General features: G+C 37.6%; 1 protein-coding gene and 1 long non-coding RNA gene across 4 annotated transcripts in view; one reads left to right on the top strand and one right to left on the bottom strand.

Annotated features, from left to right (window-relative positions):
- EXOC2 (exocyst complex component 2) overlaps nucleotides 1-24,424 on the top strand; it is a 267,798-nt gene that overhangs the window by 123,454 nt on the left and 119,920 nt on the right. For all 3 annotated transcript variants that reach the window (XM_027040160.2, XM_027040158.2, XM_027040159.2), the window contains 5 exons: nucleotides 2,171-2,295; nucleotides 21,690-21,755; nucleotides 21,924-22,081; nucleotides 22,491-22,612; nucleotides 24,024-24,085. In XM_027040160.2, the coding sequence (XP_026895961.2) occupies nucleotides 2,171-2,295; nucleotides 21,690-21,755; nucleotides 21,924-22,081; nucleotides 22,491-22,612; nucleotides 24,024-24,085 (533 nt within the window). The remainder of the gene's footprint in view (nucleotides 1-2,170; nucleotides 2,296-21,689; nucleotides 21,756-21,923; nucleotides 22,082-22,490; nucleotides 22,613-24,023; nucleotides 24,086-24,424) is intronic.
- On the bottom strand, nucleotides 726-15,083 carry LOC106976152 (uncharacterized). Its single transcript, XR_001430429.3, has 4 exons — nucleotides 14,990-15,083; nucleotides 3,947-4,054; nucleotides 1,829-1,942; nucleotides 726-1,165 (listed from the first exon to the last, which is right to left on the bottom strand). It is a non-coding gene; the product is annotated as an uncharacterized LOC106976152 (long non-coding RNA).

Here is a 24,424-nt window from a genome sequence, read left to right as displayed (position 1 = left end):
AAGTTCTTGTTCTGAGAATTTATTCTATACTGATACTTGCATATGTGCTAAATGTTGTAGGTAAAAAGTTATTGATTAAAACACTTATTTTGTTTTTTTTTTTGAAGTACTAATTTTAATGACAAAACATTGGAAACAGTCTTATCCATTAAAAGGGAATTTTTAAAAATTATCATACATACAAAATATGAAATACATTTGACCCTTGAACAACACTGGTTTGAACTGTGTAGGTCTACTTATACACAAATTTTGTTCAGCAAATATATTGGAAAGTTTTTTGGAGACTTGTGACAATTTGAAAAAACTCTTAAGATGAACCAGGTATCATTGAAATACAGAAAAAATTAAAAAGGTATTATTGTAAGGGTACAGTATAATACATATAACACATAAAATATGTATTAATTGACTGCTTTATGTAATTGGTAACTTTCCTGGTCAACAGTAGGCTATTAGTAGTTCAGTTTTTGGGGAGTCAGAAGTTATTCATAGATTTTTGACTGTGCAGGGGATCGGTGTCTCTAGCCTCTGTATTGTTCAAGGGTCAGCTGTACACAAATGTATTTGTGGGGGGAAAAAAGAAACATTTTATGTATGAATAGGGAAGAACTTCAGGATCCACTGTTAAATGAAAAAAAGGCCAAGTGTCAAAAGATTGTGTTGAGTTTGCTTTCATTTGTGTGAAAGAACATTTGGGTGGGTGGGTGGGGAGAATGTGTATTTATATTTGCTTGTGTATATAAAAGACATTTCAGAAAGAATCACAAATGACTAATAACAGTGGTTTCTTATGGCTGCAGCTGGGAACTGGGCAAATGGAGAACTACTGGGAGATACACTTTGTTCTGTATACCTTTTAAGTTTTCTTTTCCAACCACATCTTGTCTTTTTAAAATACTACGAAACATTTAAAATAAATAAAATCCATCTCCCTCCTCCCCACCCCCCCCCCAGAATAACAACAGTAATTATAGCAACAAAACTTTTTGCCTAGGAGTAATTTGAAAGGAAGCTGACAGTTGATAAAGGAGTTAATAAAGTTCTCTTATCTGGCCGGTCTTTGAAATTGCTGAATAGAAGTTAGAAGTTGACCCCAGAAGTTCTCCTGATCATTGCTGTGAAACTGGACAGTGGGGATGCCTCTGCCTGCTCCTGCTGGAGGCTGTGAAACAGAACAGCAGGGCCAGGAAGCAAGGCATGGAGGAAGAAGGAAACAGGAAAGAATGCAATAAAGAAAAAGGAAAGAGATTGGAAGTGATTAATGCTCTTTAAATTACTAATTTGTTTTTATTCCAATGAACTTATTCCCATAAGAAATCTATAAGATGTTATTTCCCACTTGCAACAATAACTGCATTAAATGATATGTAACCCAAGAGACTTCAGTATTTTTATTTTTTCTTAAATTTCTTTGTCATGGGAAGTTATTCATTATATGATTATACTTGAATATGTTCCTTTTACATGGTGAAAATTCAGTAATGAATCAAGTTATCATAGTGGCATTTCCTTTTTTTTTTTTTTAATTTTTTAGATGTTTATATATATTTTTTGAGAGAGAGAGATAGCATGCACACATGGCGCAAGCTGGGAAGGGGCAGAGAGAGAAGGACATACAGAATCTGAAGCAGGCACCAGGCTCTAGATTGTCAGCACAGAGTTGGATGTGGGGCTCGAAGTCAAGAACTGTGAGTTCATGACCTGAGCCGAAGTCAGACACTTAACTGACTGAGCCACCCAGGCACCCCCATACAGTGGTATTTCCAACTGGTTGATATTTGCCTCAAATTTAAGGCTAATTGGCCTTGCCCTGACTTTGCCTTACTTTGCTGTTTGAGGGTAGGACTTTTGAGGGAAGTAGAACATCCTGAAGACAAGGTTGAAAAGCCAAAGCATCCTCCTTCTCCTGCTGTGCCCTCCAGACCAGTCTGCCATGCCCCTTTGAGAAAAACAGGAACCTCTGGTTAAAGTGTATTCTGTGTGCTGGCAGGCTTTGGTAGTGTGATGTGGAAAAGAACATTTACTGATATTGGTCTATCAATAAATTAAAGCTCTGTAGCCAAAGTGGGACAAAGTGCAACACATTTTTAGGTGAGGGAGCAGTAATATGTTGAAACCAATTTTTATTCTTGACTCAAAGTATATTCATAGTATTTTCCCCCCTTAGCATGGAGATACAAAACTCCTCACCGGGTGGCATTTGTTGAAAAACTGACCAAGCTTGTTTTAAGTCAGCTGCCTAACTTCTGGAAACTCTGGATTTCATATGTTAATGGAAGCCTTTTCAGTGAGGTATGTATACAAATTTGACTGTAGATGTCGCTAAGTCATTGTGAATTAATTTCTAGTCTTAAAAAATTTTAGATTTCTAAGTGACTTTTTAAAAACTTGAGTCCCAAAGCCTATTAATATTGTCAGATATTTTAAGATTAATTAAGAGTTCTATAAAGCTCTAACACTTCATAGCTGTATGATCTTAAACAAGTTACTTCATTGTTCTGAGAGTATTCTCAAATGTAAAAAGAGAGCAGGGGTATCTGTCTCAAAAGGTGGTCATGAGGATTAAATGAGAGTCAGTTAAAGAAAAAAAGAAAATGTGAAATATCTTCAAGGATTTAGAGTTGAGTAGATTGCCAGTTAGGTAAAATTATAGATGAAATTATTGTACAGTTGATTATGAACAAATGGTAAAACGAAGATAAAACAGGTAAAAGGAGCTTGCACATGGGTCTGAAATAACCCATGTAATTATGGAGGTTTCTAGCTGGAAAGAATTAAATGATCTTGTTTTCTAGCCCACTGTGATCAGCACATAGAAGCTATTGCATTTAAATTTTCAAAAGTCGCACATTCACTTAGTGTCTTAATCATAATATAATTGGTAGCATAGAAATTATGAACAGAAAGTAACTGATAAGATTTTGGGGTGATGGTGGGGTCTTGGTCATAGCCAACGACCAAGAAAGAATTCTTGAAGATGTCTTTGGTGCAAAAAGGTGATTTTATTAAAGCATGGGGGGAGAGGACCCATGGGCAGGAAGAGCTGCACTGGGGTCCTGAGGGATAACTCATTATATTCCCTCAGGTTGGGAGGGAGTCAGGGACAGAATAAGTCTAAGAAATTTTGGAAGCAAGGTTTTCAGGACCTCAGAGGGGCTAGCTGTTGCTGGGGAAACACCCTTATCACCATTTTCTAAAACCTCAGTCAGGAGACCCTTCAGATGCATATCAGGGGCCATAAGCTTGGAGCAGGATTGCCAGCATATGTCCTGGAGCAGTTGAGATAAAGGAAGTAGATTTACAGGATCCTCAGGAGGTTGAGACAATGTTAAGTCAAGGTTCTCTTTTGCCCCTAGCAAAGTGTCATCATGGAGGCAGCTGAGCTCCTAAAGCTAGGTCACTCTGCTGGTTTCAAGGGCTTGTCAATGGGCTGCAGGCAGTAAGGGAATTTAATTTTTCATTTGCCTTAGTTGCAAGCATTTAAACCCCTTTCCTTTGTTCTTGGGTAGCTGGGAGTGTCCAGGAATATCACACAGATACCACCTGGGGTAGGGGTGGGGTGCTATCTTGTGCTTTGCCCCTCAGCCTGCGGCATTCTCCCTCCACAGTAATGACTGATTTTTGTGTATAGCACACGGAATTCAGACTCATCATTCCAGACTCTCAGTTCAAGTGCCCCATGAAAAGCCCCCAGGCCCTGGAGTGTAGACACTAATGCCCTTCGCCTTCAGCTGCCAAAGAGGCCCCGCCTGTAACAAGGAGAAGACAGCTCTGGTTTTGTCTCTCTACAGAGAACTCCTTTTGTCCCTGGGAGCTGGGACAGGTAGAGATCTTCATGAGGATAATGGCTATTTCCTGCTCTTTTATACTTGCATAGAAATAGAACATAGAAATTGGATATGGAAAGGGCTAACTGGTTTTGGTATTTTGGATGTAAGCACACCTTTGTGGTTCAAGACCTCTTCTCCTTCATGGAAAGTGGTTGGGTGTCTTGGTACTCCAGGGGTCCATCTTTTCTCACTTGACCCATGGACATTTATTCACGCGACTTCTAAAAGAAATAGAATTATTCTCTGGAGCAATTTGTTTTCCTTTGTATGTTTAATTCTCATTGGTTCACTGACTCTTTTCTTTTAAACCAGGTAGATCCTTGTTTGTATGAATGGTTAGTTATCTAAACCATAAAATTTCCTTGGTGTATGAAAAATGGAAAAACTATAGTGTATGACAGAACTCCTTAGTGCATAAAAACTGAGCTCTTAAGCATGAGTTATCACCATATTTTTTTCTTCCTTTTCAGCAGTGTATTAGTTACTGTGCTTTATAACATTAAAATATTATAGCATTAAATAATGTATGTCTTCTGTCTTTTTGTATCACTTGATTATACAAAAACTCTATTGAAAAGTTAACTATACAGGGGAAGTGAGTCTTCCATAAGATAAATGTAGAGTTTGGCTGCCCTTGATAAATGCAGAGTTGCTTGTTGCTACTGAGGATGAGAATGCTTTATTTTTTTTTTTCTACAAATTTTTATTTAAATTTTAGTTAGTTAACATGCAGTATAATACTGGTTTCTGGTGTAGAATTTAGTGATTTATCACTTACATATAATACCTGGGGCTCATCACAAGTGCCCTCCTTAATACTCATCTATTTAAACCATTCCAGTGCCCTACCTCCTCCCCTTCAGCCTACTTCCCTAACCATCAATTTGTTCTCTATAGTTAAGAGTCAGTTTCTTGGTTTGCCTCTCTTTTCTCCTCCCATGTTCATTTGTTTTGTTTCTTAAATTCCACATATGAGTGAAATCATATTATATTTGTCTTTCTCTGACTGACCTATTTCACTTAGCATAATACTGTCTACCTCCATCCACATTCTTGCAAATGGCAAGATTTCATTCATCTTTATGGCTGAATAATATTCCATTGTGTGTATGTGTACACATACACATGCACACACACATACATACACATGCACACACACACCAAATCTTCTTTATTTTTTTTATCTTTGTAAATTTTTATTTAAATTCTAGTTAGTTCACATATAGTATAATATTGGTCTCAGGAGTAGACTTTGCTGATTCATCACTTACATATAATACCCAGTGCTCCTCACAATAAATGCCCTCCTTAATACCCATCACCCATCTAACCCGTCTGCCACCAACCTCTGATCAACCCTCAGTTTGTTCTCTGTCATTCACAGTCTCTTGTGGTTTGTTTCCCTCTTTTCTCTCCACTCCCCTTCCCATATGTTCCTCTGTTTTGTTTCTTAAATTCCACATATGAGAGAAATCATATAATATTTGTCTTTCTTTGACTTACTTCACTTAGCATAATACTCTTTGGCTCCTTCCACATCATTGCAAATGGAAGATTTCATTCTTTTTGATGGCTGGGTAATATTCCATTGCATGCACACACATGTGCACGCACACACACACACATATATGTATGTCACATCTTTATCCATTCAGCAGTCGGACATTTGGGCTCTTTCCGTAGTTCGGCTGTCGATAATGCTGCTATAAACATCAGGGTGCATATGTCTCTTAGAATCTGGATTCTTTATCCTTTACCATGTCTACTTTATCCATTCATCAGCTGATAGACATTTGGACTCTTTTCCATAATTTGGCTATTGTTGATAATACTGCTATAAACATTGGGGTGCATGTGCCCCTTCGAATTAGTATTTTTGTATCCTTTGGGTAAATACCTAGTAGTGCAATTGCTGGATTGTAGGGTAGTTCTATTTTTAACTTTTTGAGGAACCTCCATACTGTTCTCTCAGTGGCGGCACCAGTTTGCATTCCACCCAACAGTGTAAGAGGGTTCCCCTTTCTCTGCATCCTCACCAATACTTCTTGCTACCTGTGTTGTTAATTTTAGCCATTCTCAGTGGTGTGAGGTGATATCTTATTGTAGTTTGGTTTGTATTTCCCTTATGATAAAGATGGTGGGCATGTTTTCCTGTGTCTGTTAGGCATCTGTATGTGTTCTCTGGAAAAACATTTATTCATGTCTTCTGCCCATTTTTTAACGATTATTTGTTTTTTGAGGTGTTGTGTTTTATAAGTGCTTTATAGATTTTGGATACTAACTCTTTATCCAGTATGTCATGTGCAGATATCTTCTCCCATTCTGAAGGTTGACTTTTAGTTTTGTTGATTGCTTATTGATTGTGCAGAAGCTTTTTATTTTGATGAAATCCCAATAGTTTATTTTGCTTTTGTTTCCCTTGCCTCAGGAGATATATCTAATAAGAAGTTGCTACAGCTGATGTCAGAGAGTTTCTCCTTTAGGATTTTAATGAGTTCCTGTCTCACATTTAGGTCAATCATCCATTTTGAATTCATTTTTGTGTATGGTGTAAGATAGTGGTCCAGTTTCTTTCTTTTGGATGTTGCCGTCCAGTTTTCCCAACACCATTTGTTGAAGAGACTGTCTTTTTTCCATTGGATACTCTTTCCTGCTTTGTTGAAGATTGACTATATAGTTATAGGTTCATTTCTGGATTTTCTATTCTGTTCCATTGATCTATGTGTCTCTTTTTGTGCCATTACCATACTGTCTTGATGACTATAGTTTTGTAGTATAATTTGAAATCTGGAATTGTGATGCCTCAAGCTTTGCTTTTATTTTTCAAGATTTCTTTGGCTATTTAAGTTCTTTTGTGCTTCTGTACAAATTTTAGGATTGTTGTAACTTTATGAAAATTCCAGTGGTATTTTGATAGGGATTGCATTAAATGTGTAGATTTCTGTGGGGAGTATAGACACTTTAACAATGTTTGTTCTTCCCATCCATGAGCATGGAATGTTTTTCCATTTCTTTGTGTTATTTTTATTTTCCCTCATCAGTGTTTTTTTATAGACCTTTTACCTCTTTGGTTAAATTTATTTCTGGGTATCTTATGGGTTTTGGTGCAATTGTAAATCAGATAAATTCTTTAATTTCTATTTCTGCTGCTTCATTATTGGTGTATAGAAGTGCAACAGCTTTTTGTACATTGATTTTTTTAAAAAATTTTTATTATGTTTATTTATTTTTGAGAGAAAGAGAGAGACAAAGTGAGAGTGGGGGAGAGGCAGAGAGTGAGGGAGACACAGACCCAAAGCAGGCTCCAGGCTCTAGGCTCTGAGCTGTCAGCACAGAGCCCGGTGCAGGGCTGGAACCCACAAACCGTGAGATCATGACCTGAGCCGCAGTCGGATACCTAACTGACTGAACCACTTGGGCGCCCCTGTACATTGATTTTGTATCCTGTGATTTTACTGAATTTGGGTATCAGTTCTAGCAATTTTTTGCTGGAGTCTTGATTTTCTGTATATGTCATCAGCAGTGAAAGTTTGACTTCTTCCTTACCTATTGGGATGCCTTTTATTTCTTTTTGTTGCCTGATTGCTATGGCTAGGACTATGTTAAATAACTGGTGAGAGTCGACATCCTGTCTCATTCTTGACTATTGAGGAAAAGCTCTGAGTTTTTTCCCATTGAAGATGCTATTAGCTGTGCGTTTTTCACATTGGCCTTTATTATGTTGAAGTTCATTCTAAATCAACTTTGTTGAGGGCTTTTATCATGAAAGCAATATTGTACTTTGTCAAATGCTTTTCTGCATCTACTGAAAGGATCATATGGTTTTTATCCTTTCTTTATTAATATCTGTATCATGTTGATTGATTTGCGAATATTGAGCCACCTTATAGCCCAGGAATCAACCTCACTTGATCATGCTGAATGATTCTTTTAATGCACCGTTGGATTTAATTTGTATTTTGTTGAGAATTTTTCATCCATGTTCATCAAAGATACCAACCTGTGGTTCTCTTTTTTAGTGGAGTCTGTCTGTTTTTGGAATCAGAGTAATGCTGATCTCATAGAATGAATTTGGAAATTTTCCTTCCATTTCTGTTTTTCAGAATAGTTTGAGAAGAATAGGTATTAACTCTTCTTATTTTATTATTATTTTTTTAATGTTTATTTATTTTTGAGAGAGAGACAAAGCACTAGTAGGAGAGGGGCAAAGAGAGAGAGAGGAAGACACAGAATCTGAAGCAGGTTCCAGGCTCCGAGCTGTCAGCACAGAGCCCGATGCAGGGCTTGAATGGAAACTGTGAGATCGTGACCTGAATTGAAGTCAGACACTTAACTGACTGAGTCACCCAGGTGCTCCTTAACTCTTCTTTAAATATTTGGTAGAATTCCCCCTGTGAAGCCATCTGGCCCTGGAATTTTGTTTGTTGGGAGATTTTGATAACTGATTCAGTTTCTTTGCTGGTTATCAGTCTGTTCAAGTTTTCTGTTTCTTCCAGTTTTAGGTTTGGTAGTTATATATTTCTAGGAATTTATCCATTTCTTCTAATTTGTTGACATTTAATTTTCATAATATTCTCTTATAATTGTTTGTATTTCTGTGGTGTTGGTTATTTGTCCTCTTTCATTTGTGATTTTATTGATTTGGGTCTTTTTTCTTTTTGATAAGCCTGGTTAGGGGTTTATCAGTTTTATTAATTTTTTCAAAGAACCAGCTCCTGGTTTCATCGATCTGTTCTATTGTTTTTTAGTTTTTATATCATTTACTTCTGTTCAAATCTTTATTATTTCCCTTCTTCTGCTGGCTTTAAGTTTTGTTTGTTGTTCTTTTTCTAGCTACTTTAGGTGTAAGGTTAGGTTGTTTGAGACTTTTCTTGCTTCTTGAGGTAGGCTTGTATTGCTATATACTGCCCTCTTAGGATGACTTTTGCTGCATTCCAGTGGTTTTAGATAATCATGTTTTCATTCTCATTTGTTTCCATGTATTATTTTTATTTCTTCTTTGACTTACTGGTTGGCCAATTCATTCCTTAGTACGATGTTGTTTAATCTCTTTGTATTTGTCATCTTTCCAGATTTTTTTCTTGTGGATGACTTCAAGTTTCATTTCATTATGATCAGAAAATATGCATGGTATGATCTCACATTTTTTGTATTTGTGAGGCCTGATTTGTGACCTAGTATGTGATCTATTCTGTAGAATGTCCCATGTGCACTTGAAAATAATGTTTTCTGCTGCTTTGGGATGAAATGTTCTGAATATATTTGTTAAGTCCATCAGGTCTAGTATGTCATTCAAAGACACTGTTTTCTTGTTGATTTTGTGCTTAGATTATCTGTCCATTGATGTAAGTTGGGGGTGTTAAAGACCCCTACTATTATTATGTTATCATCAAAGAATTCCTTTATGTTTGTTACTAATTGTTTTACATATTTGGGCACTTTCATGATGCGGGCATAAATTTTTACAATTGTTGTGTCTTCTGTTTGATAGTCCCCTTTATTATCATATAGTGGCTTTTCTTTTTTTTTTTTAATCTCTTGTTATAGTCTTTGGTTTAAAATCTAGTTTGTCTATTATAAGTATTCCTACTCTGGCTTTCTTTTACAGTCCATTTACATGATAAATGTTTCTCCAGCCCCTCACTTTCAATCTGCACATGTCATTAGGTCTAGAATTAATCTCTTGTAGGCAGCATATAGATGGGTTTGGTTGTGGGTTTTGTTTTTTTTTTTTAATCCATTCTGATACCCTATGTCTTTTAATCAAAAGAGCATTTAGTCCATTTACATTTAGAGTAATTATTGATAGATATGTATTTAGTGCTATTTTATTACCTGTTTTGTCATTGTTTCTGGAGATTTTCTCTGTTCCTTCTAGTCTTTCTTTCTTTTGGTATTTCCTTCCCACTCAAAGAGTCCCCTTTAATATTTCTTGCAGGGCTGGTTTAGTGTTCACAGAATCCTTTAGTTTTTCTTTGTCTGGGAATCTCTTTATCTCTCCTTCTATTCTAAATGATAGCTTTGCTGGGTAGATTATATTTGGCTGCAAATTTTTCCCATTCAGCATGTTGAATATATTGTGCCCCTCCCTTCTGGCTTGCCAAGTTTCTGTGGTGAGATCTGCAGCTAGCCTTATGGGTGTTCCATTGTAGTATAGTGACTTCTTTTGTCTTCTTTTAGGATTTTTTGCTATCACTATATTTTGTAAATTTAACTACAGTATATCTTGGGGTTGGTCTGCTTTTGTTGATTTTGATGGGAGTTCTCTCTTACTCCTGGATCTGGATGTCTGAATAAGGATCACTTATTCATTCCTGTGTTTCTTCCATTCTTGTGGTCATTTTATCCAGTCTGTTTTGAATCTCAGTTGCTGCATTTTTCATTTCTGACTGGTTGTTTTTTATCTCTCTTATCTCTGTGGTAAGAGTCCCCTTGATGTCTTCCATACTCTTCTCAAGCCCAGCAAGTATCCTTTTCACTGTTGCTTTGAATTCTGCATCAGGCATATTATTTATGTTTTGATTAGATCTCTGGCTGTGACCTTTTCTTGTTCTTTCTTTTGGGATGAATTCCTCCATCTGTGTACTTTATCTGGGTCTCTGTCTTCTCCTGCTCCTGAGAGTGATGGCTTTATGAAAGAGTAGTCCTATAATGTCCATGGCCTGGAGCTTCAGGAAGTGTCTCTGGTGTGTACTGCATGTACTCTGCTGCTGTATTTTGTCTGCTTTATCCCTCAGGTCAGTTGTCTACAGAGTTTCCCCTGTCTGCATCAGAGAGTGTTTGGACCTTGGCCAAAGCGTGTCCAGTTTTAACTAGGTGTGCTCTGGTCTATTTGTTAAATGAGATCTGATGCTATTTCCACCACACCTAACGTTTTGAAGAACTCTATAGTTAGTAGATGTAGTGCGTGTGGGGGTTTGTGCCGGTCTTCTGAGGAAGGGGCCTACTGTGCTGGTTCTTAGGTATACTTGCCCAAGAAAAGCAGTACCAGTAGAGTGCAGGGGGATAAGACTTGGTGTAAGTAGGTGAGGCAGCCAGTTTTGGGACTGTGCTGTTTACTGAAGTTGGTTTATGCTGAGGGAGAGAGGAGGGAAAATGGTGCTAGCCAGCTTCTTTGTCTCCAGAGAGTGGTCTCCATGCTTGCTGGTCTTGGAGAAGCACTCCCAGAAGAGTGAATAATTTCCCCCTCATTCATTCCAGGGGTTTTTCAGATTGGTGTTTTCTTTTTTTCTAAATTTTTTTTTAATGTTTTTATTTATTTTTGAGACAGAGAGAGAAAGAGCATGAGCAGGGGAGGGGCATAGAGAGAGGGAGACACAGAATCCGAAGCAGGCTCCAGCCTCTGAGCTGTCAGCACAAAGCCCAACGCGGGGCTCGAACTCACAGACTGTCAGATCATGACCTGAGCCGAAGTCGGATGCTTAACCGACTGAGCCACCCAGGCACCGCTCAGATTGGTGTTTTCATGCTATCTGTGTCCACATTATTTGTCTGCCTGGAGCAGTCCAGTGCACTTTGGGTTATATACCAGCCAAGCCTGCTGACTTTTAAAACTCCACAAACTTTAAGGAGCTGCTATAGTGGGGGCCTGTGCTGTCTTCTGGGGGAGAGTCTTCCTGGGTTGGGACAGATGGAGGATTAACCCAGAAGAGCAGTCACAAAAGAGTTCAGGGGCGTGGGATTTGGAGCAAGTAGGCTAAACAGTCAGTGTCCAGGTTTGCCACCCTCAGCACATGTCTCTGCACCTGTGCTTAGGTGCAGGCAAAGGAAATGGCTCCCTCTGGTTCTTTTGTCCCCCAAGAGGTGTGTTTGTGAATGTTACCTCTCACAGGTATGCTTCAAGAAGAGCAAACAGTTAGTCTCTCCCTATGCACCTTAGGTGATCCTCAGATTTCTGTCTGCCGCCAGGGTTGCTTGCCTGCTTTCTCTCCAGGAGTGGGGCAATGCCCTCAGGTCTCTATCCCAGCCAAACCTGCCAACCTCTACAACTCCAGTCTTTGAGCCCTACTGGTTGCAAACACTCACAAAAATCAGCTCTTCTCATTTTCCCAGCCACTGGCTTTGGGGAAGTGTTCTCCTTATTCATTTCCCTGGGCACTCCACTCTCTCTCTTGCCTTTCTCCAAGACCAGGACTTCCTCTCCTCCACAGCACTTGTGATCTGTTTGTCCCTCAAACCACATCTCTGCACTTCCTATCTTCCTTGATTTGACCTCTTCTCTTCCTTTAGTTGTATAGTTTGTTCTGTCAGTCCTCAGGGAGATTTTTGGGTATTCAGAATGATTTGATAGTTATCTAGTGGTATTTGAGGACAAGCCTAGGATTTTCTACAAACCTCTATTTTCTACACACCTCCATCTTAGCTCCTCCCAAACCAAGGAAGAGAATGTTTTAATTTCAGCTTTTCTGGTGTCCTGAAAAAAGTTTTCTCAACATTCTGCTTTCATACATGTCTCCATCAATTTGCATTTTTATTCCTCTTAGCTGCATGAGAGTTGTGTGACTGTGTGCTGAGGACACGTTTGGATTTCTTGCCCTCTGCCACAGTGGGGAACAGCTGTACCACCCATATCATGGCATAACTTCCCCTTCTTATCTGATCCGCCTCTAATCCTGATTGCTCATGACAACTGGAAAGGTAGATGCTTCCATATAAGTGCCTTGGACAGATTGTGTGCACAGCTCCTCTTACAGAACATGAAGTGTTTTAATAGAAACATCCAATATATTTCACTTACTAGCTGTGACCTTAGGCAAATAACTTTACTTCTTTATGCCTAGTTGTATAGTTCTGGTTTGAGAATTAAACGAGTTAATGTCAGTGAAGTACTTATAGCAGTGTCCAGCAGGTCAATGAAAATGTGCTCTTATTATTTGGAAAAAATATTTATTCCAGTACTTGAAATCTCATTGGTGTGGCACATAATACTGATTCAGGGAACAAAGTTTAGTAGCATTAAGAAATAGTGGACTGATGAACTACTAGAGTCATGGTGAATAATGTCAAGATAGATTGACTCATCAAAAGAATTAGTACCTTAGGAAATGGATTTTAAACCTAGTTATTTGTTTCCAGTCAAATGTTTCTTCCTTCCAATTTGATTGGTTCCCGTAGGTGGCCTACCACACAAGGATCATAGTTGCCTTATTTTGAGTCTTTTTGGAGTTTGTAAAATTCCCAAGTTTTTGATCTGGGTATTCATTCATTCATTCATTCATTCATTCATTCATTCATTCATTCAGAGAGCGGGAGCAGGGGAGGGGTAGAGAGAAAGGGAGGGGGGGGTGGGGAGAGAGAGAGAGAAAGGAAGAGAGAAAGTCCCAAGCAGGCTCCATGCTGAAAGCTCAGTCTCACAATCGAGCCCACCTGAGACTCAGTCTCATGTGAGATCATAACCTGAGCCGATTGTATGGAATCCAATTTGACAGTAAATTTCATTAAAAAAATAAAATAAAATAACCTGAGCCGAAATCAAGAATCGGATGCTTAACCAACTGAGTCACCCAGGTGTCCCTTGATCTGGGATATTTTAGTGAAACATTAGTTGTACTGAATTGGATATGTCTGTGGTATTTGTAAGCTTTTAAGAGTTGTTAGTAATTATTGTTAATTGAGTGTAATTCATTATGCAGATCTGGGCATGTTTTTAAATTGTCTACCCTCTATTGAAAATCTAGAAAGACACTAAGGGTACTAGAAAGGAATGGATGAGTTAGGAACGTGTGCCTACCATGTCAGTTTACTAGTGAAATCCTGAAACTTAATTAAATTAAAACTGGGAAGAGTTCTGAGGTTTTTGATACTTGGTATTCAAACTCATACAAAAAAGCTCTGTAATATTTAAACAAAATTTACCTGAAAAATTTTTTCTAGTTATAGTAACTATTTGCTTTATTAAGAGCCCATCCGTTAAATATTTAGATGGAGTTTCCAACAGTTTAAAAAATAGTTCTTCAAACCAGTCATGCCCATGTGAAGTAACATACATGAATCAAAACAGTGAAATCTAGCCGTTGGTCTCACCACAAAGTAGTTTTGGTCTGTGTGTGCAGGAAAGAGTTAAGGTTTTTAAAGAAATGGTTAACAGTAGCTTGAGATCTCACCTTTAGACATATTTTAAATATAGTATAATTTGGAATGAAAAATTGTAAAGCATCCAAATAATTTTCAACATTAGTAATTGACATTTTTTAAGTTGCATAACTCATAAAATGTAGATTAAAATGCACTTTATGTTCCCAAATTAGATTTTCTTTTAAAAATAGGGCAAAAATTATATAGTTCAGTATGTTAAAGATATTTGACTCTTCATCAAATTAAAATAATAAGTAACTTTTTTAATTGATAATTTTAAGAGGTATGCCTTACAATTAATTCCTGTCCCCCTCCACTCTCTATATATTTGGAGACCAGTCCTTAAAGTTCACAGATTATTTTGTCTACTAGATGCCATTATGCACTCATTAATACCTCTTTGATGGGCAAAATTTAGTTTTAATTTTGATAAATAATCAAATTTTAAAAATTGCTTTTCACTCTTTGATTTAAAAATATTTCACAGAAGGACTATGAAATAACTAGCACATTAAACAGAAAGTTCAGTATTAGGTACTGTGACAGATATAATTAGAAAGGCACCAACTGATCAGTATACTTAGAATTTTATACTGGCTTGACTCATTATTGAAATAAATTGTGCCTTTATTTCAGAGCTTCATCCCTTTGTCCACAACATACTAAACCAGCGTGTGTTAGGGTTCAGAGAAACAGAACCAATAGGATGTTGATTCTGTATCTAACTGTGTATATAGAGAAAGATTTACCATAAGGAATTGGCTCACATGATTATAGAGGTTAACAAGTCCCAAAATCTGCAGTAATCAAGCAGGAAACCCAGGAATGTGTATGTTGTAGTTCCAGTCTGAAAGCCAAGAGGCTTAAGACCCAGGAAGTACCAGTGTTTCAGTTCAGTGTCCTCAGTCAAAGCAGTCGAGCTGGAGGATTTCCCCCTTACTGGAGGGAAGGTCAGTTTTCTTGTTGTATTCGGGCCTTCCACTGATTGGGTGGGTTCCACCCTCATTAAGGAGGGCAATCTGCTTTCCTCAGCCTACCAATTCAAATGTTAATCTCATCCAAAAACACCTTCACAGACTTACCCAGAATAATGTTAAAGGAATATGGGGCGCAGTCAAGTTGACATATAGACTTAACCATCACAAGGTCCTTAACTTAGATTTTGCAGTATAGAATTCCAGTGTCATTTGTGCCTCCTGACATCACAGTAGGTACAGGGCTCCTCAGCAACATCTGAATTCCACACCTACAGTAGTCCTCCTAACCCCTAGGAAATTCTTAAACTTCTGCATACCCTTTTGTTGATATCTTAAATCTCTAGGAGAACAGTAAGTCTGTTGGACTTTTCAGGAGTATATCATAGGATTATGCCTAGCAGATACCCTTCAAAGGGCCAGTCTGCCATGTGGAGACCCAGGACTTTGAGTTTTTTAAAGAAAAACTTCAGATTATTACAGTACTGTTCAGGGCCCTCAGGCTTTCTGAAATATATCCCAGGAGGTCCTGAAGAACACTGACCCTAACCCTAGGTGATCCTTCATTCACCAAATATTTCATGAATACCCTGAACACTCTATGTGCCAGGCACTGATAGATTTACATACACACACACGTATACGTGTATGTACACATAACCCACACATGCATAAATTGAAAAAATATATATATATATATATAAAGATGACCAAGATAAACATGATCTCTCCCCTCCTGGAGAGAAAGAACCAAAATAATTTTTTTAAATGTTTATTATGTTGAGAGAGAGAGAGAGAGAGAGAGAGAGAGAGAGAGAGAGAAATGAGTGGGGGAGGGGCAGAGAGAGAGGGAGACAGAGGATCCAGAGCAGGCTCTGTGCGCAGCGCACAGCCTGATGCGGGGCTCAAACTCATGAACCATGAGATCATGACCTGAGCTGAAGTCAGACACTTTACCAAATGAGCCACCCAGGTGTTCCCCAAAATAAATTTTTTTAAAAATTATCCTAAATTTTGCTAACAGCTATAAAAGAAATAGGGTTCTAAGATAAAGAATGTCAGTAGTGGGATGGAGATCCTGGAAGATCTCTCTGTGGAGATGATATTGAAACTAAAACTCAAAGCATGAGAAGGAAACAACCTCACGAAGAATCAGGGAGAAAAAATGTATTAGGCAGAGACAATGCCACATGCAAAGCCAAGGAAAAGAGTTTGGCATATTTGAAAAACAGAAAGTCATAACATCCTGAGTATACTGAGCAGGGACCAATTGACAGGGCTTTGTTGTACAGACATGGTAAGGGATTTACATTCCAAGTGTGGTAGGAAGCCATGCATGGACTCTAAGTGGTAGAGTGACCTGATCAGAGTTTTGGTTTTAAAAAGACCACTTTGGTTACCTATTCAAGAATGAATTGTCAGGGAATAAAAATCAAAGTGGGTAAGCTGTTCAAGCTGTCTGGACAGGAAATGATGGTGGTTGGATTAAGGTTTGTTAGTGGAGTTGGAAAGAAAATGATGGATTTCATTTGTATTTTGGAAGTAGTGTTGACCAAACTTACTGATAAATCCAATGAGTAAGATAAGGACAGGAATTAACATAGAGCTACCAAATGGACCGACCCCTGAGTGAGTAGGTATGCCACTTATGAAGTCAGAAATGATGAAGCTCTGAGGTGACAGTGGGGTTTGTGGGGTCCCATAGTTCATTTTTGCTTTTTTTTCCCTTACCTCCAGAGACATGTTGAGTAAGAAGTTGCTGCGACCAAGGTCAAAAAGGTTTTTGTCTGCTTTCTCTTCTAGGATTTTGATGGCTTCCTGTCTTACATTTAGGTCTTTCATCCATTTTTTAGTTATTTTTGTGTATGGTGTAAGAAAGTGGTCCAGGTTCATTCTTCTGCATGTTGCTGTCCAGTTTTCCCAGCACCATTTGCTGAAGAGACTGTCTTTATTCCTTTGGATATTCTCTCCTGCTTTGTCAAAGCTTAGTTGGCCATATGTTTGTGGGTCCATTTCTGGGTTCTCTATTCTGTTCCACCGATCTGAGTATCTGTTTTTGTGCTGGTACCATACTGTCTTGATGACTGCAGCTTTGTAGTACATCATGAAGTCTGGAATTCTGATGCCTCCATCTTTGGTTTTCTTTTTCGGTGCAAAAAAGTGATTTTATTAAAGCCTGTGGGAAGAAAGAGCTGCACTGGGGTTGTTGTATGGCTGGTTATATACCATGTACTAGGGAGAGGTAAAGTTAAAAGAGAAGTTTCGGAAGAGACTTTCATGTGCTGAAGACTGACAGATTACTGGAGGCCTACCTATTGTCAAGCTAAGGTTGTTTTTCCCTCTAGCGAAGCATTAACATTAAGATAGATAGTAAGGAGTTCCTGGAGTAATGTTATACTTTGTGTTGCCCCAAGTATTTGCCAGCGGGCTGCAGGTTATAAAGAAACTTAATTTTACCTGCCCTTTTCTTCTTGCATTTGTTCCCCACATCAGAATGGTTGGGATGGTGATACTATGGGCTCCAGGAAACTTGAGTCTATAAGTTTCTGGATATTAGGCTATTGATAAGATTGCCTTTTTCTTGTAATTTACTAAGGTATTTGTAAACTGATGGAGACTGTGTCCTGCACGACTGTGATCTTTATCAGTTAGCCATTTGTTTTCTTTTCTTTCCTTTGTACTTGGGCATCCAGGAGTACCTGAGGAATATCACATATGTCCCTCCTGGGGGTGGGGAGTGTACTAGCTTGTGTTGGCCCTCAGCATGCTTTATAGTCCCTCATCAGAAAGACTTGAAGAACATGCAGTTTTCCACTTTTAATGTATTGGATTTGAAATTCCTGTGAATTATTCAAGAAGAGACATCAAGTAGGCAATCATATTCAAATTTGGGCTTCAGAGGAAAGATTTGGGCTGGAAATATAAATTTGGAAGTGTGACATTGTGGTTATATATAAGAAATATATATTTGGTCTTCTGGTTTCTGGCATAGAGCTCCTAAAACCCTGAGAATTTCCTAAGTGAGGAATGCAGAAGTAATGTTATGTTATGTTATGTTATGTTATGTTATGTTATGTTATGTTATGTTATGTTATGTTATGTTATGTTACTTTTGTCCCCACCTATGGAGGAAGAGGGTTGGAATTTTCAGTCTCACCCTCAGACCTCTTGGGAGAGGAATGGAGCTGGAGGTTGAATCAGTTGACAATGACCAGTGATTTTATTAGTTGTGCCTATGTTAACGAAACCTCCTTAAACACCCAAAGGACAGGGTTCAGAGAGCTTCCAGGTTGGTGAATTTTTGGAAATTCAGGGAAGGTGGCTTGCCTGGAGACTGCATGGAAGTTCTGCACCCTTTTCCTATACTTTGCCTTATGCATCTCTTCTACCTGGCCATTTCTGAATTATATCCTTTTATAATAAACTGGTAATTGAGTGAGTGAACACATTTTCTGAGTTCTATGAGCTATTCTAACAAATTATTTGAACCTAGGCAACAAGTCATGGGAATGTCCAATCTATATAGCCAGTAGGTCAGAAGCACAGGTAACAACCTGGTCTTGAAATTGGCATCTAAGTGTTAGGGGGAGGGGGTGGCACAAATCTTGTAGGACTAAGCCCTTACCTGTGGGATCTCACTTTATTCCCAGGTAGAGAGTGTCAGAAGTGAGTTGAATTGTAGGACACTCAGCTGGTGTGACAAATAAGCCCACTGCCCCAATCAAAGGAGGGATGCAGAGACTCAGAGCACAGTGAAGCAAGGCTTTAAATCAACACTTTTGCAAGAGTGGGTGGCAGTTACAGTAAGCAGTTTATCTCCTAGCATGAAGTCCTTCTCCTGATTCCTTATTGGCTGAGTACTACAGAGGTTATAGCCTTACTGGGAAGTTACCTATGCCCTTGTAAGGCCAAAAAGTAGTCTGTTTGGAACAAATGTACATTCCTTGAGGTGACACAGAGACTTCAGTTCTCTGATGCATACTCATTGTGAAGCCTGCGAAAAATAAGCCTGCAAAATGGAGAGGGGGTGGGGAAGAGGAACCAGGAAGTGCAGTGTCTTAAGGGTTTGGGACTGCATTTTTGGCGGGCAGTTCGTACACATTTCCAATAGGTTGTAAACCTCTTGCTACTAGACAGCACAGCTTTTATCTGGTATTTCTGAAAATGAATCATGTCACTTCTCACAGCTGGTATCTGGAAAACTGCTTGTTTTTAAGGGGAGGCCCCTACCCCTACCCACCCATGTTGGAATTGAGTGCAGAATCCAAAATAGGAAGGCATTACATAGAAATGATATTTGAAGCCATGAGAATGAATTAGTGAGAGTGTATAGAGAAAAAAGTGCCTAGGACTAAGACCTGACAAACTGCAGTATTTAGAGAATAGTTAATTCATCACCTCAGTAAGGCTGTGGCCATTCATTTGTTTTTCTACACCTAGGCCACTATATTGCCCAAAGTGTTACTTTGAATCAGAGCATCACACTTGACAGAAACAGAAAGTAGGCTAACAGACATTCAAGGCTGGTTGGACTTACCTGAGTAGTCATGACTCAGATGGCAGTCACTCTTGACATCATCTCTCCTTTCTCACTGCAACACCCAGTAGAATTGCCATGATCAGTTTACTCTACCTTGGAAGCCTGTGGCTAAGCCATCAACAGGAGTTCATGCTCCACCTCCTTTTGTCTAAGGTGCTGTGATTGCTCACCTGGTTAGTGTAGCATCCTCCTGGCTGGCTGTGCTCCTAATATTAGCCCCTCTAGTCAGTTCTCACTGTTGCTTTAAAACACTTTAATTACTTCTCATTTGTCTTAAAAATAAAGGGACAAAAACATCAGCTTCTGAATTAAATCCTGGTGTTCAAAGAATTTTGAGTGTTGTTGCCTAGTAAATTTTAGGAATTGGCTTATTGACATTACTGAAGTGAATTTTAGGTTTAGATTTTTCAAAAATTAAACTTTTATCTTTTAAAGCAAACGTGCATTTCTACAAAGACAAAATGGTAGGAGCGCCTGGATGGCTCAGTCAGTTGAGCGTCCAACTTCGGCTCAGGTCATGATCTCACAGTTCCTGGGTTTGAGCCTTGTATCAGGCTCTGTGCTGACAGCTTGTTCAGAGCCTGGAGCCTGCTTTGGATTCTGTCTGCCTCTTCCCCGCTCACTCTCTGTCTCTGTCTCTCAAAAATAAATGTTAAAATTTAAAAAAAAATTTTTTTTTAAATGTTTATTTTTGAGAGAGTGCGAGTGGGGGAGGGGCAGAGAGAGCCAGAGACACAGTATCTGAAGCAGGGTCCAAGCTCTGAGCTGTCAGCACAGAGCCCGACACAGTGCTCAAACTCCTGATCATGAGATCATGATCTGAGCCAAAGTTGGGCGTTCAACCGATTGAGCCACCCAGGCGCCCCCCCAAAAAATGTTTTTAAATGATAAAAAGCTACAATTTAATATAAAATTGTAAAATAAATGTAAATCAGAGCCTGAAGAGGTATTTATGTATATGTATGTTGACCGCTTTTTATTAGGTACATCTGATGGTTTTTGTCGAAAACATTTAGCAATACTTACCCTTCTTTTAGTCATTCACATTAGTAATATTCATCATAATAATGAACTCTATACATTGTTTCTCTAGCTTATACAAAAGATATATATAACATTGTATTTTAAAATCAATTTGATGTCAGTATCATAATCATTTATAATCTTTTTTTTTTTTTTAAGTTTATTTTGAGAGAGGGGGAGAAGGGCAGAGAGAGAGAATCCCACGCAGGCTCCACAGTCAATGAGGAGTCGGGTGTGGGGCTCAAACTCACAAACTGTGAGATCTTGACCTCAGCCTAAATCAAGAGTTGGGCACTTAACTGACTGAGCTATCCAGGCGCCCCTATAATGCAGTTGTTCTTAACTTGAAAGTTCTTTTGACATGTCTCTAACCAATAATACATAAGCATTTCAACTTTAAAGGATAATTTTGCATTATGTTAATGAATTATCAGAATTTTCGTTTACATCATACCATCTTGTTATTTTTCCTTTATTTGGGAAGTTTTCTAGGCTTGCCTTTCCCAGGCATGTTATATGGTAATATTTAGTTGTTAGAAAATTTGGGAATAAAAAGTTAAATGAAATCCAATTGAATAGATTTCTGTTTTAATCAGTGTAGTCTTCCAAATATTACTTTAAGGAGAAAGGAATATCAAAGGAAAGTACGGCTAGCAGGAAACAAATAAAAATTTAATTCTAGGATTCTAGAATATATTCTCTCCTAAATTAGACAGTAAAATCCCTGAAAGAAGAATCGTGACTTTTAGTTTTGTAAAAATAAAATGCCAAATATAATGCTTATTTATAAATGTTTAAGGGAAGGGAATGGATATCCTAAGATTCTTAGACATTAATCCAGAGTTTACTCTTCCTTTTACTTCTGTACCAGCTAATGAAAAATGAGGTTGAAAATGTTGTCTTGGGTATGATTTAGGCTTAACAATATATAAAATTGTTGATGAGCATGGCACATGAAATTCACCTACGGAAAAGGTAATTTCAGCTTAATGCTTAGGTTTATTTATACGAATTGCACTTAAAGGTTTTAGGAGGATAAGTAACTTCTTGTTGGAATAAGAAAGGTTTTCTAATTAAGTCTGTTTTTAAGTCACAAACTTAGATTTTGTCTTATACATTCCTTTTAATCAAGTTACAACCGTATACAATGCTCTCTTTATATACAGCTGCTAAAGTATTTCTTATTTTTATACATTATTTCTAGAGATAACTAATATATTTTATTTTGCTGTTTTGATTTTTAAGACTGCAGAGAAATCAGGCCAGATTGAAAGATCGAAGAATGTAAGGCAAAGACAAAATGATTTTAAGGTAAGTTAAGGATAAGCGTGTAGACTTTTTCACAAGATAGGATTTTGTCAACCAAAGTTGCTAGAAAACTTTATGTTCGAACTATTCATCATTGTTCAGGCAGAGTCCTTTAGTTGATTTAATCAAATTAATGACTTTTAATGCAGTTTTACTTTTATCATTGTCTAGAAAATGATTCAAGAAGTAATGCAGTGTCTTGTGAAGTTGATCCGTGGAGCCCTGCTCCCACTTAGCATCCCAGAGTGTGGAGTGAGGCAGTATGGAGGCTGGGAGGTAAAGTCTGAGCTGTCAGGACAGTGGCTTGCTCATGTCATCCAGACCATAAGGTAAATATGGAATATCTTTTTTAACAAGAATGTCTTCTAAAAAGGGGTAAATTTTTTTTTGCCTTTTTGAAAAAAAAGAAAAACATGTTCAACAAAGAATTTTACTCTGTCCTTTTGCCTCTAGTATTTCCTCAGTATATTCCTCAGTGCTAGAGCACCTGAGCTCCTAAACCTTCCTGTTGCTTACATTTGATGAGAATATCCTACTGAATGTGCATCTTTTTTATTATTTCAGTGTTACTGTTGTATTAAAATTCTTGTTATGGTCTTACTTTGCCCTTGCTTTCAATATAATATTGTAGCTTATAACCTCCATAATGCATCATTATATAGAGTGGCCAAACTGATGACAGGAATTGCTTTGAGATCTCACTCTGCTCACTTTTGTTTTGTTGTGTCTCTTTTACAGGCTTACTTATGAATCGTTGACTGCCCTTGAAATTCCTAATGACATGTTACAGACTATCCAGGATCTCATTTTAGATCTCCGAGTACGTTGTTTGATGGTCACATTGCAACATACAGCGGAAGGTATGTTAAGAGAAATTGATGACATTTGCTAGACAATGATTATCTGAATATCCCACCTCTTTGTAGCTCCTAATCCTTGAAAATGAGAAAATTCCTTTTATGGAAACTTGAATATTTTAGATCACCAGTAGCTGCTCAATAGAATTTTTTCCTTCTTCTTTTTTTTTTTTTTAATGTTTATTTATTTTTGAGAAAGCAAGAGACAAAGCACGAGATGGGGAGGGGCAGAGAGAGAGAGAAAGAGACATGGAATCTGAAGCAGCCTCTCCAGGTTCTGAGCTGTCAGCACAGAACCTGATGCAGGGCTTGAACCCATGAACCCATCATGAGATCATGACCTGAGCTGAAGTCAGATGCTTAACCCACTGAGCCACCCAGGCATTTTTTTCCTTCTTTGAATATCTTTTCAAATCTATTTACTTGAGATGCCAGACCATGCATAAATTAAGGTGGATATATTTGAAAATATTTAAGGATATAAGAACATTCTTATGGCAAATGTTAAGTAGAAAAAGTATAGTATAAAATGAATATAACATATGATCCCAGTTTTGAAAATGTGTGTGCATTTTAAATATTTAGAAATATGAATGTAAAATCAGAAGAAAGGTAAATAATAGTTTTCTGCATAGTAGAAATTATAGGTGATGCTCGTTTTCTTTATACATTTTAGAATTTTCAGGAAAAATTTTGTATACACAATCATAAAAAACAAAGTTATCTTTACAAAGCCACCTTCTGGATATTAAATATCGTTGAAAACAATCAAGAACATCATTATAAATGACATACGCCATAACTATCTGTCACCAAGACTTTTGAGTAAGAAGGTCACATCTCTAAGAATTGGTGACTAAATATACTGTGTCAACAGAAAAGGAGTAGAATCCAGGTGAGAAACAGCAGTATCCTCTGAATTCATTTACTTGTTCCCCACAAGGACCTGAGACAGCATGAAATGCTAAAGGTTTGGACAGGTAGGATTCCTTTAGCCAAGTGAGAATCATAGTGCCAGTCATCAGAAGTATATAGGATTAAAACAATATAAATTTTTCATCAGATATTTTGGGAAAAAACATTTTGTAGCTTATTTTGTACATATTGAATATTATCAAGAGTCCTCTTTAAGTAATAAACCATTGTCAAAAGTTGTCATTAAGCCTAGCCTAGCAGTCTACAATTGGGGCTAAATTTATTTACATTAATGTTTTATTAAAAATTTCCAGAAAAACAATACACATTTAAAAACTTGAGTCTACCAGAAATATGTCTTATGCCTATTACCTACTTCCATTTTTTTTAACAAATCTATATAAAATAATGAAAAACCATGACCTTTATAGATTTTTATTTATATAAAGTTCAATGAGAAATTAAAATAAAAAGTACTGTGTGCTTATTTTCCCTGCAGAAATAAAGAGATTAGCTGAAAAGGAAGACTGGATTGTCGATAATGAAGGACTGACTTCTCTTGTAAGTTTAAATACTTTTCAATGATTAATGATTAATGTATATAATATTCAAAATAAATGACTAATTTTATTAATAGGGAGTATATGTTCTTTGCATTGTAATTCTAAATCATCTCTGGAAACAGAAAAATAAACTTCTTAAAGTTTTCTTTTTTAGACTCATTTTTGCTTAACACTACAAATATTTAAAAATTAATAAAAGCAGTGGATTTCTTTTAGCGTGCTCTTTCTTCATCATGTGTCACTATATTTTATTTGCATTACATTTTAAAATAGATTGTGCTTCAGCTGTTGGTGGGAATGCAAACTGGTGCAGCCACTCTGGAAACTAGTGTGGAGG

The sequence above is a fragment of the Acinonyx jubatus genome, chromosome B2 (assembly GCF_027475565.1).
Source record: "Acinonyx jubatus isolate Ajub_Pintada_27869175 chromosome B2, VMU_Ajub_asm_v1.0, whole genome shotgun sequence".
Classification (NCBI taxonomy): Eukaryota; Metazoa; Chordata; class Mammalia; order Carnivora; family Felidae; genus Acinonyx; species Acinonyx jubatus.
Note: the sequence above shows the minus strand (reverse complement) of the source record. Positions and strands in the feature narration are given on the sequence as shown.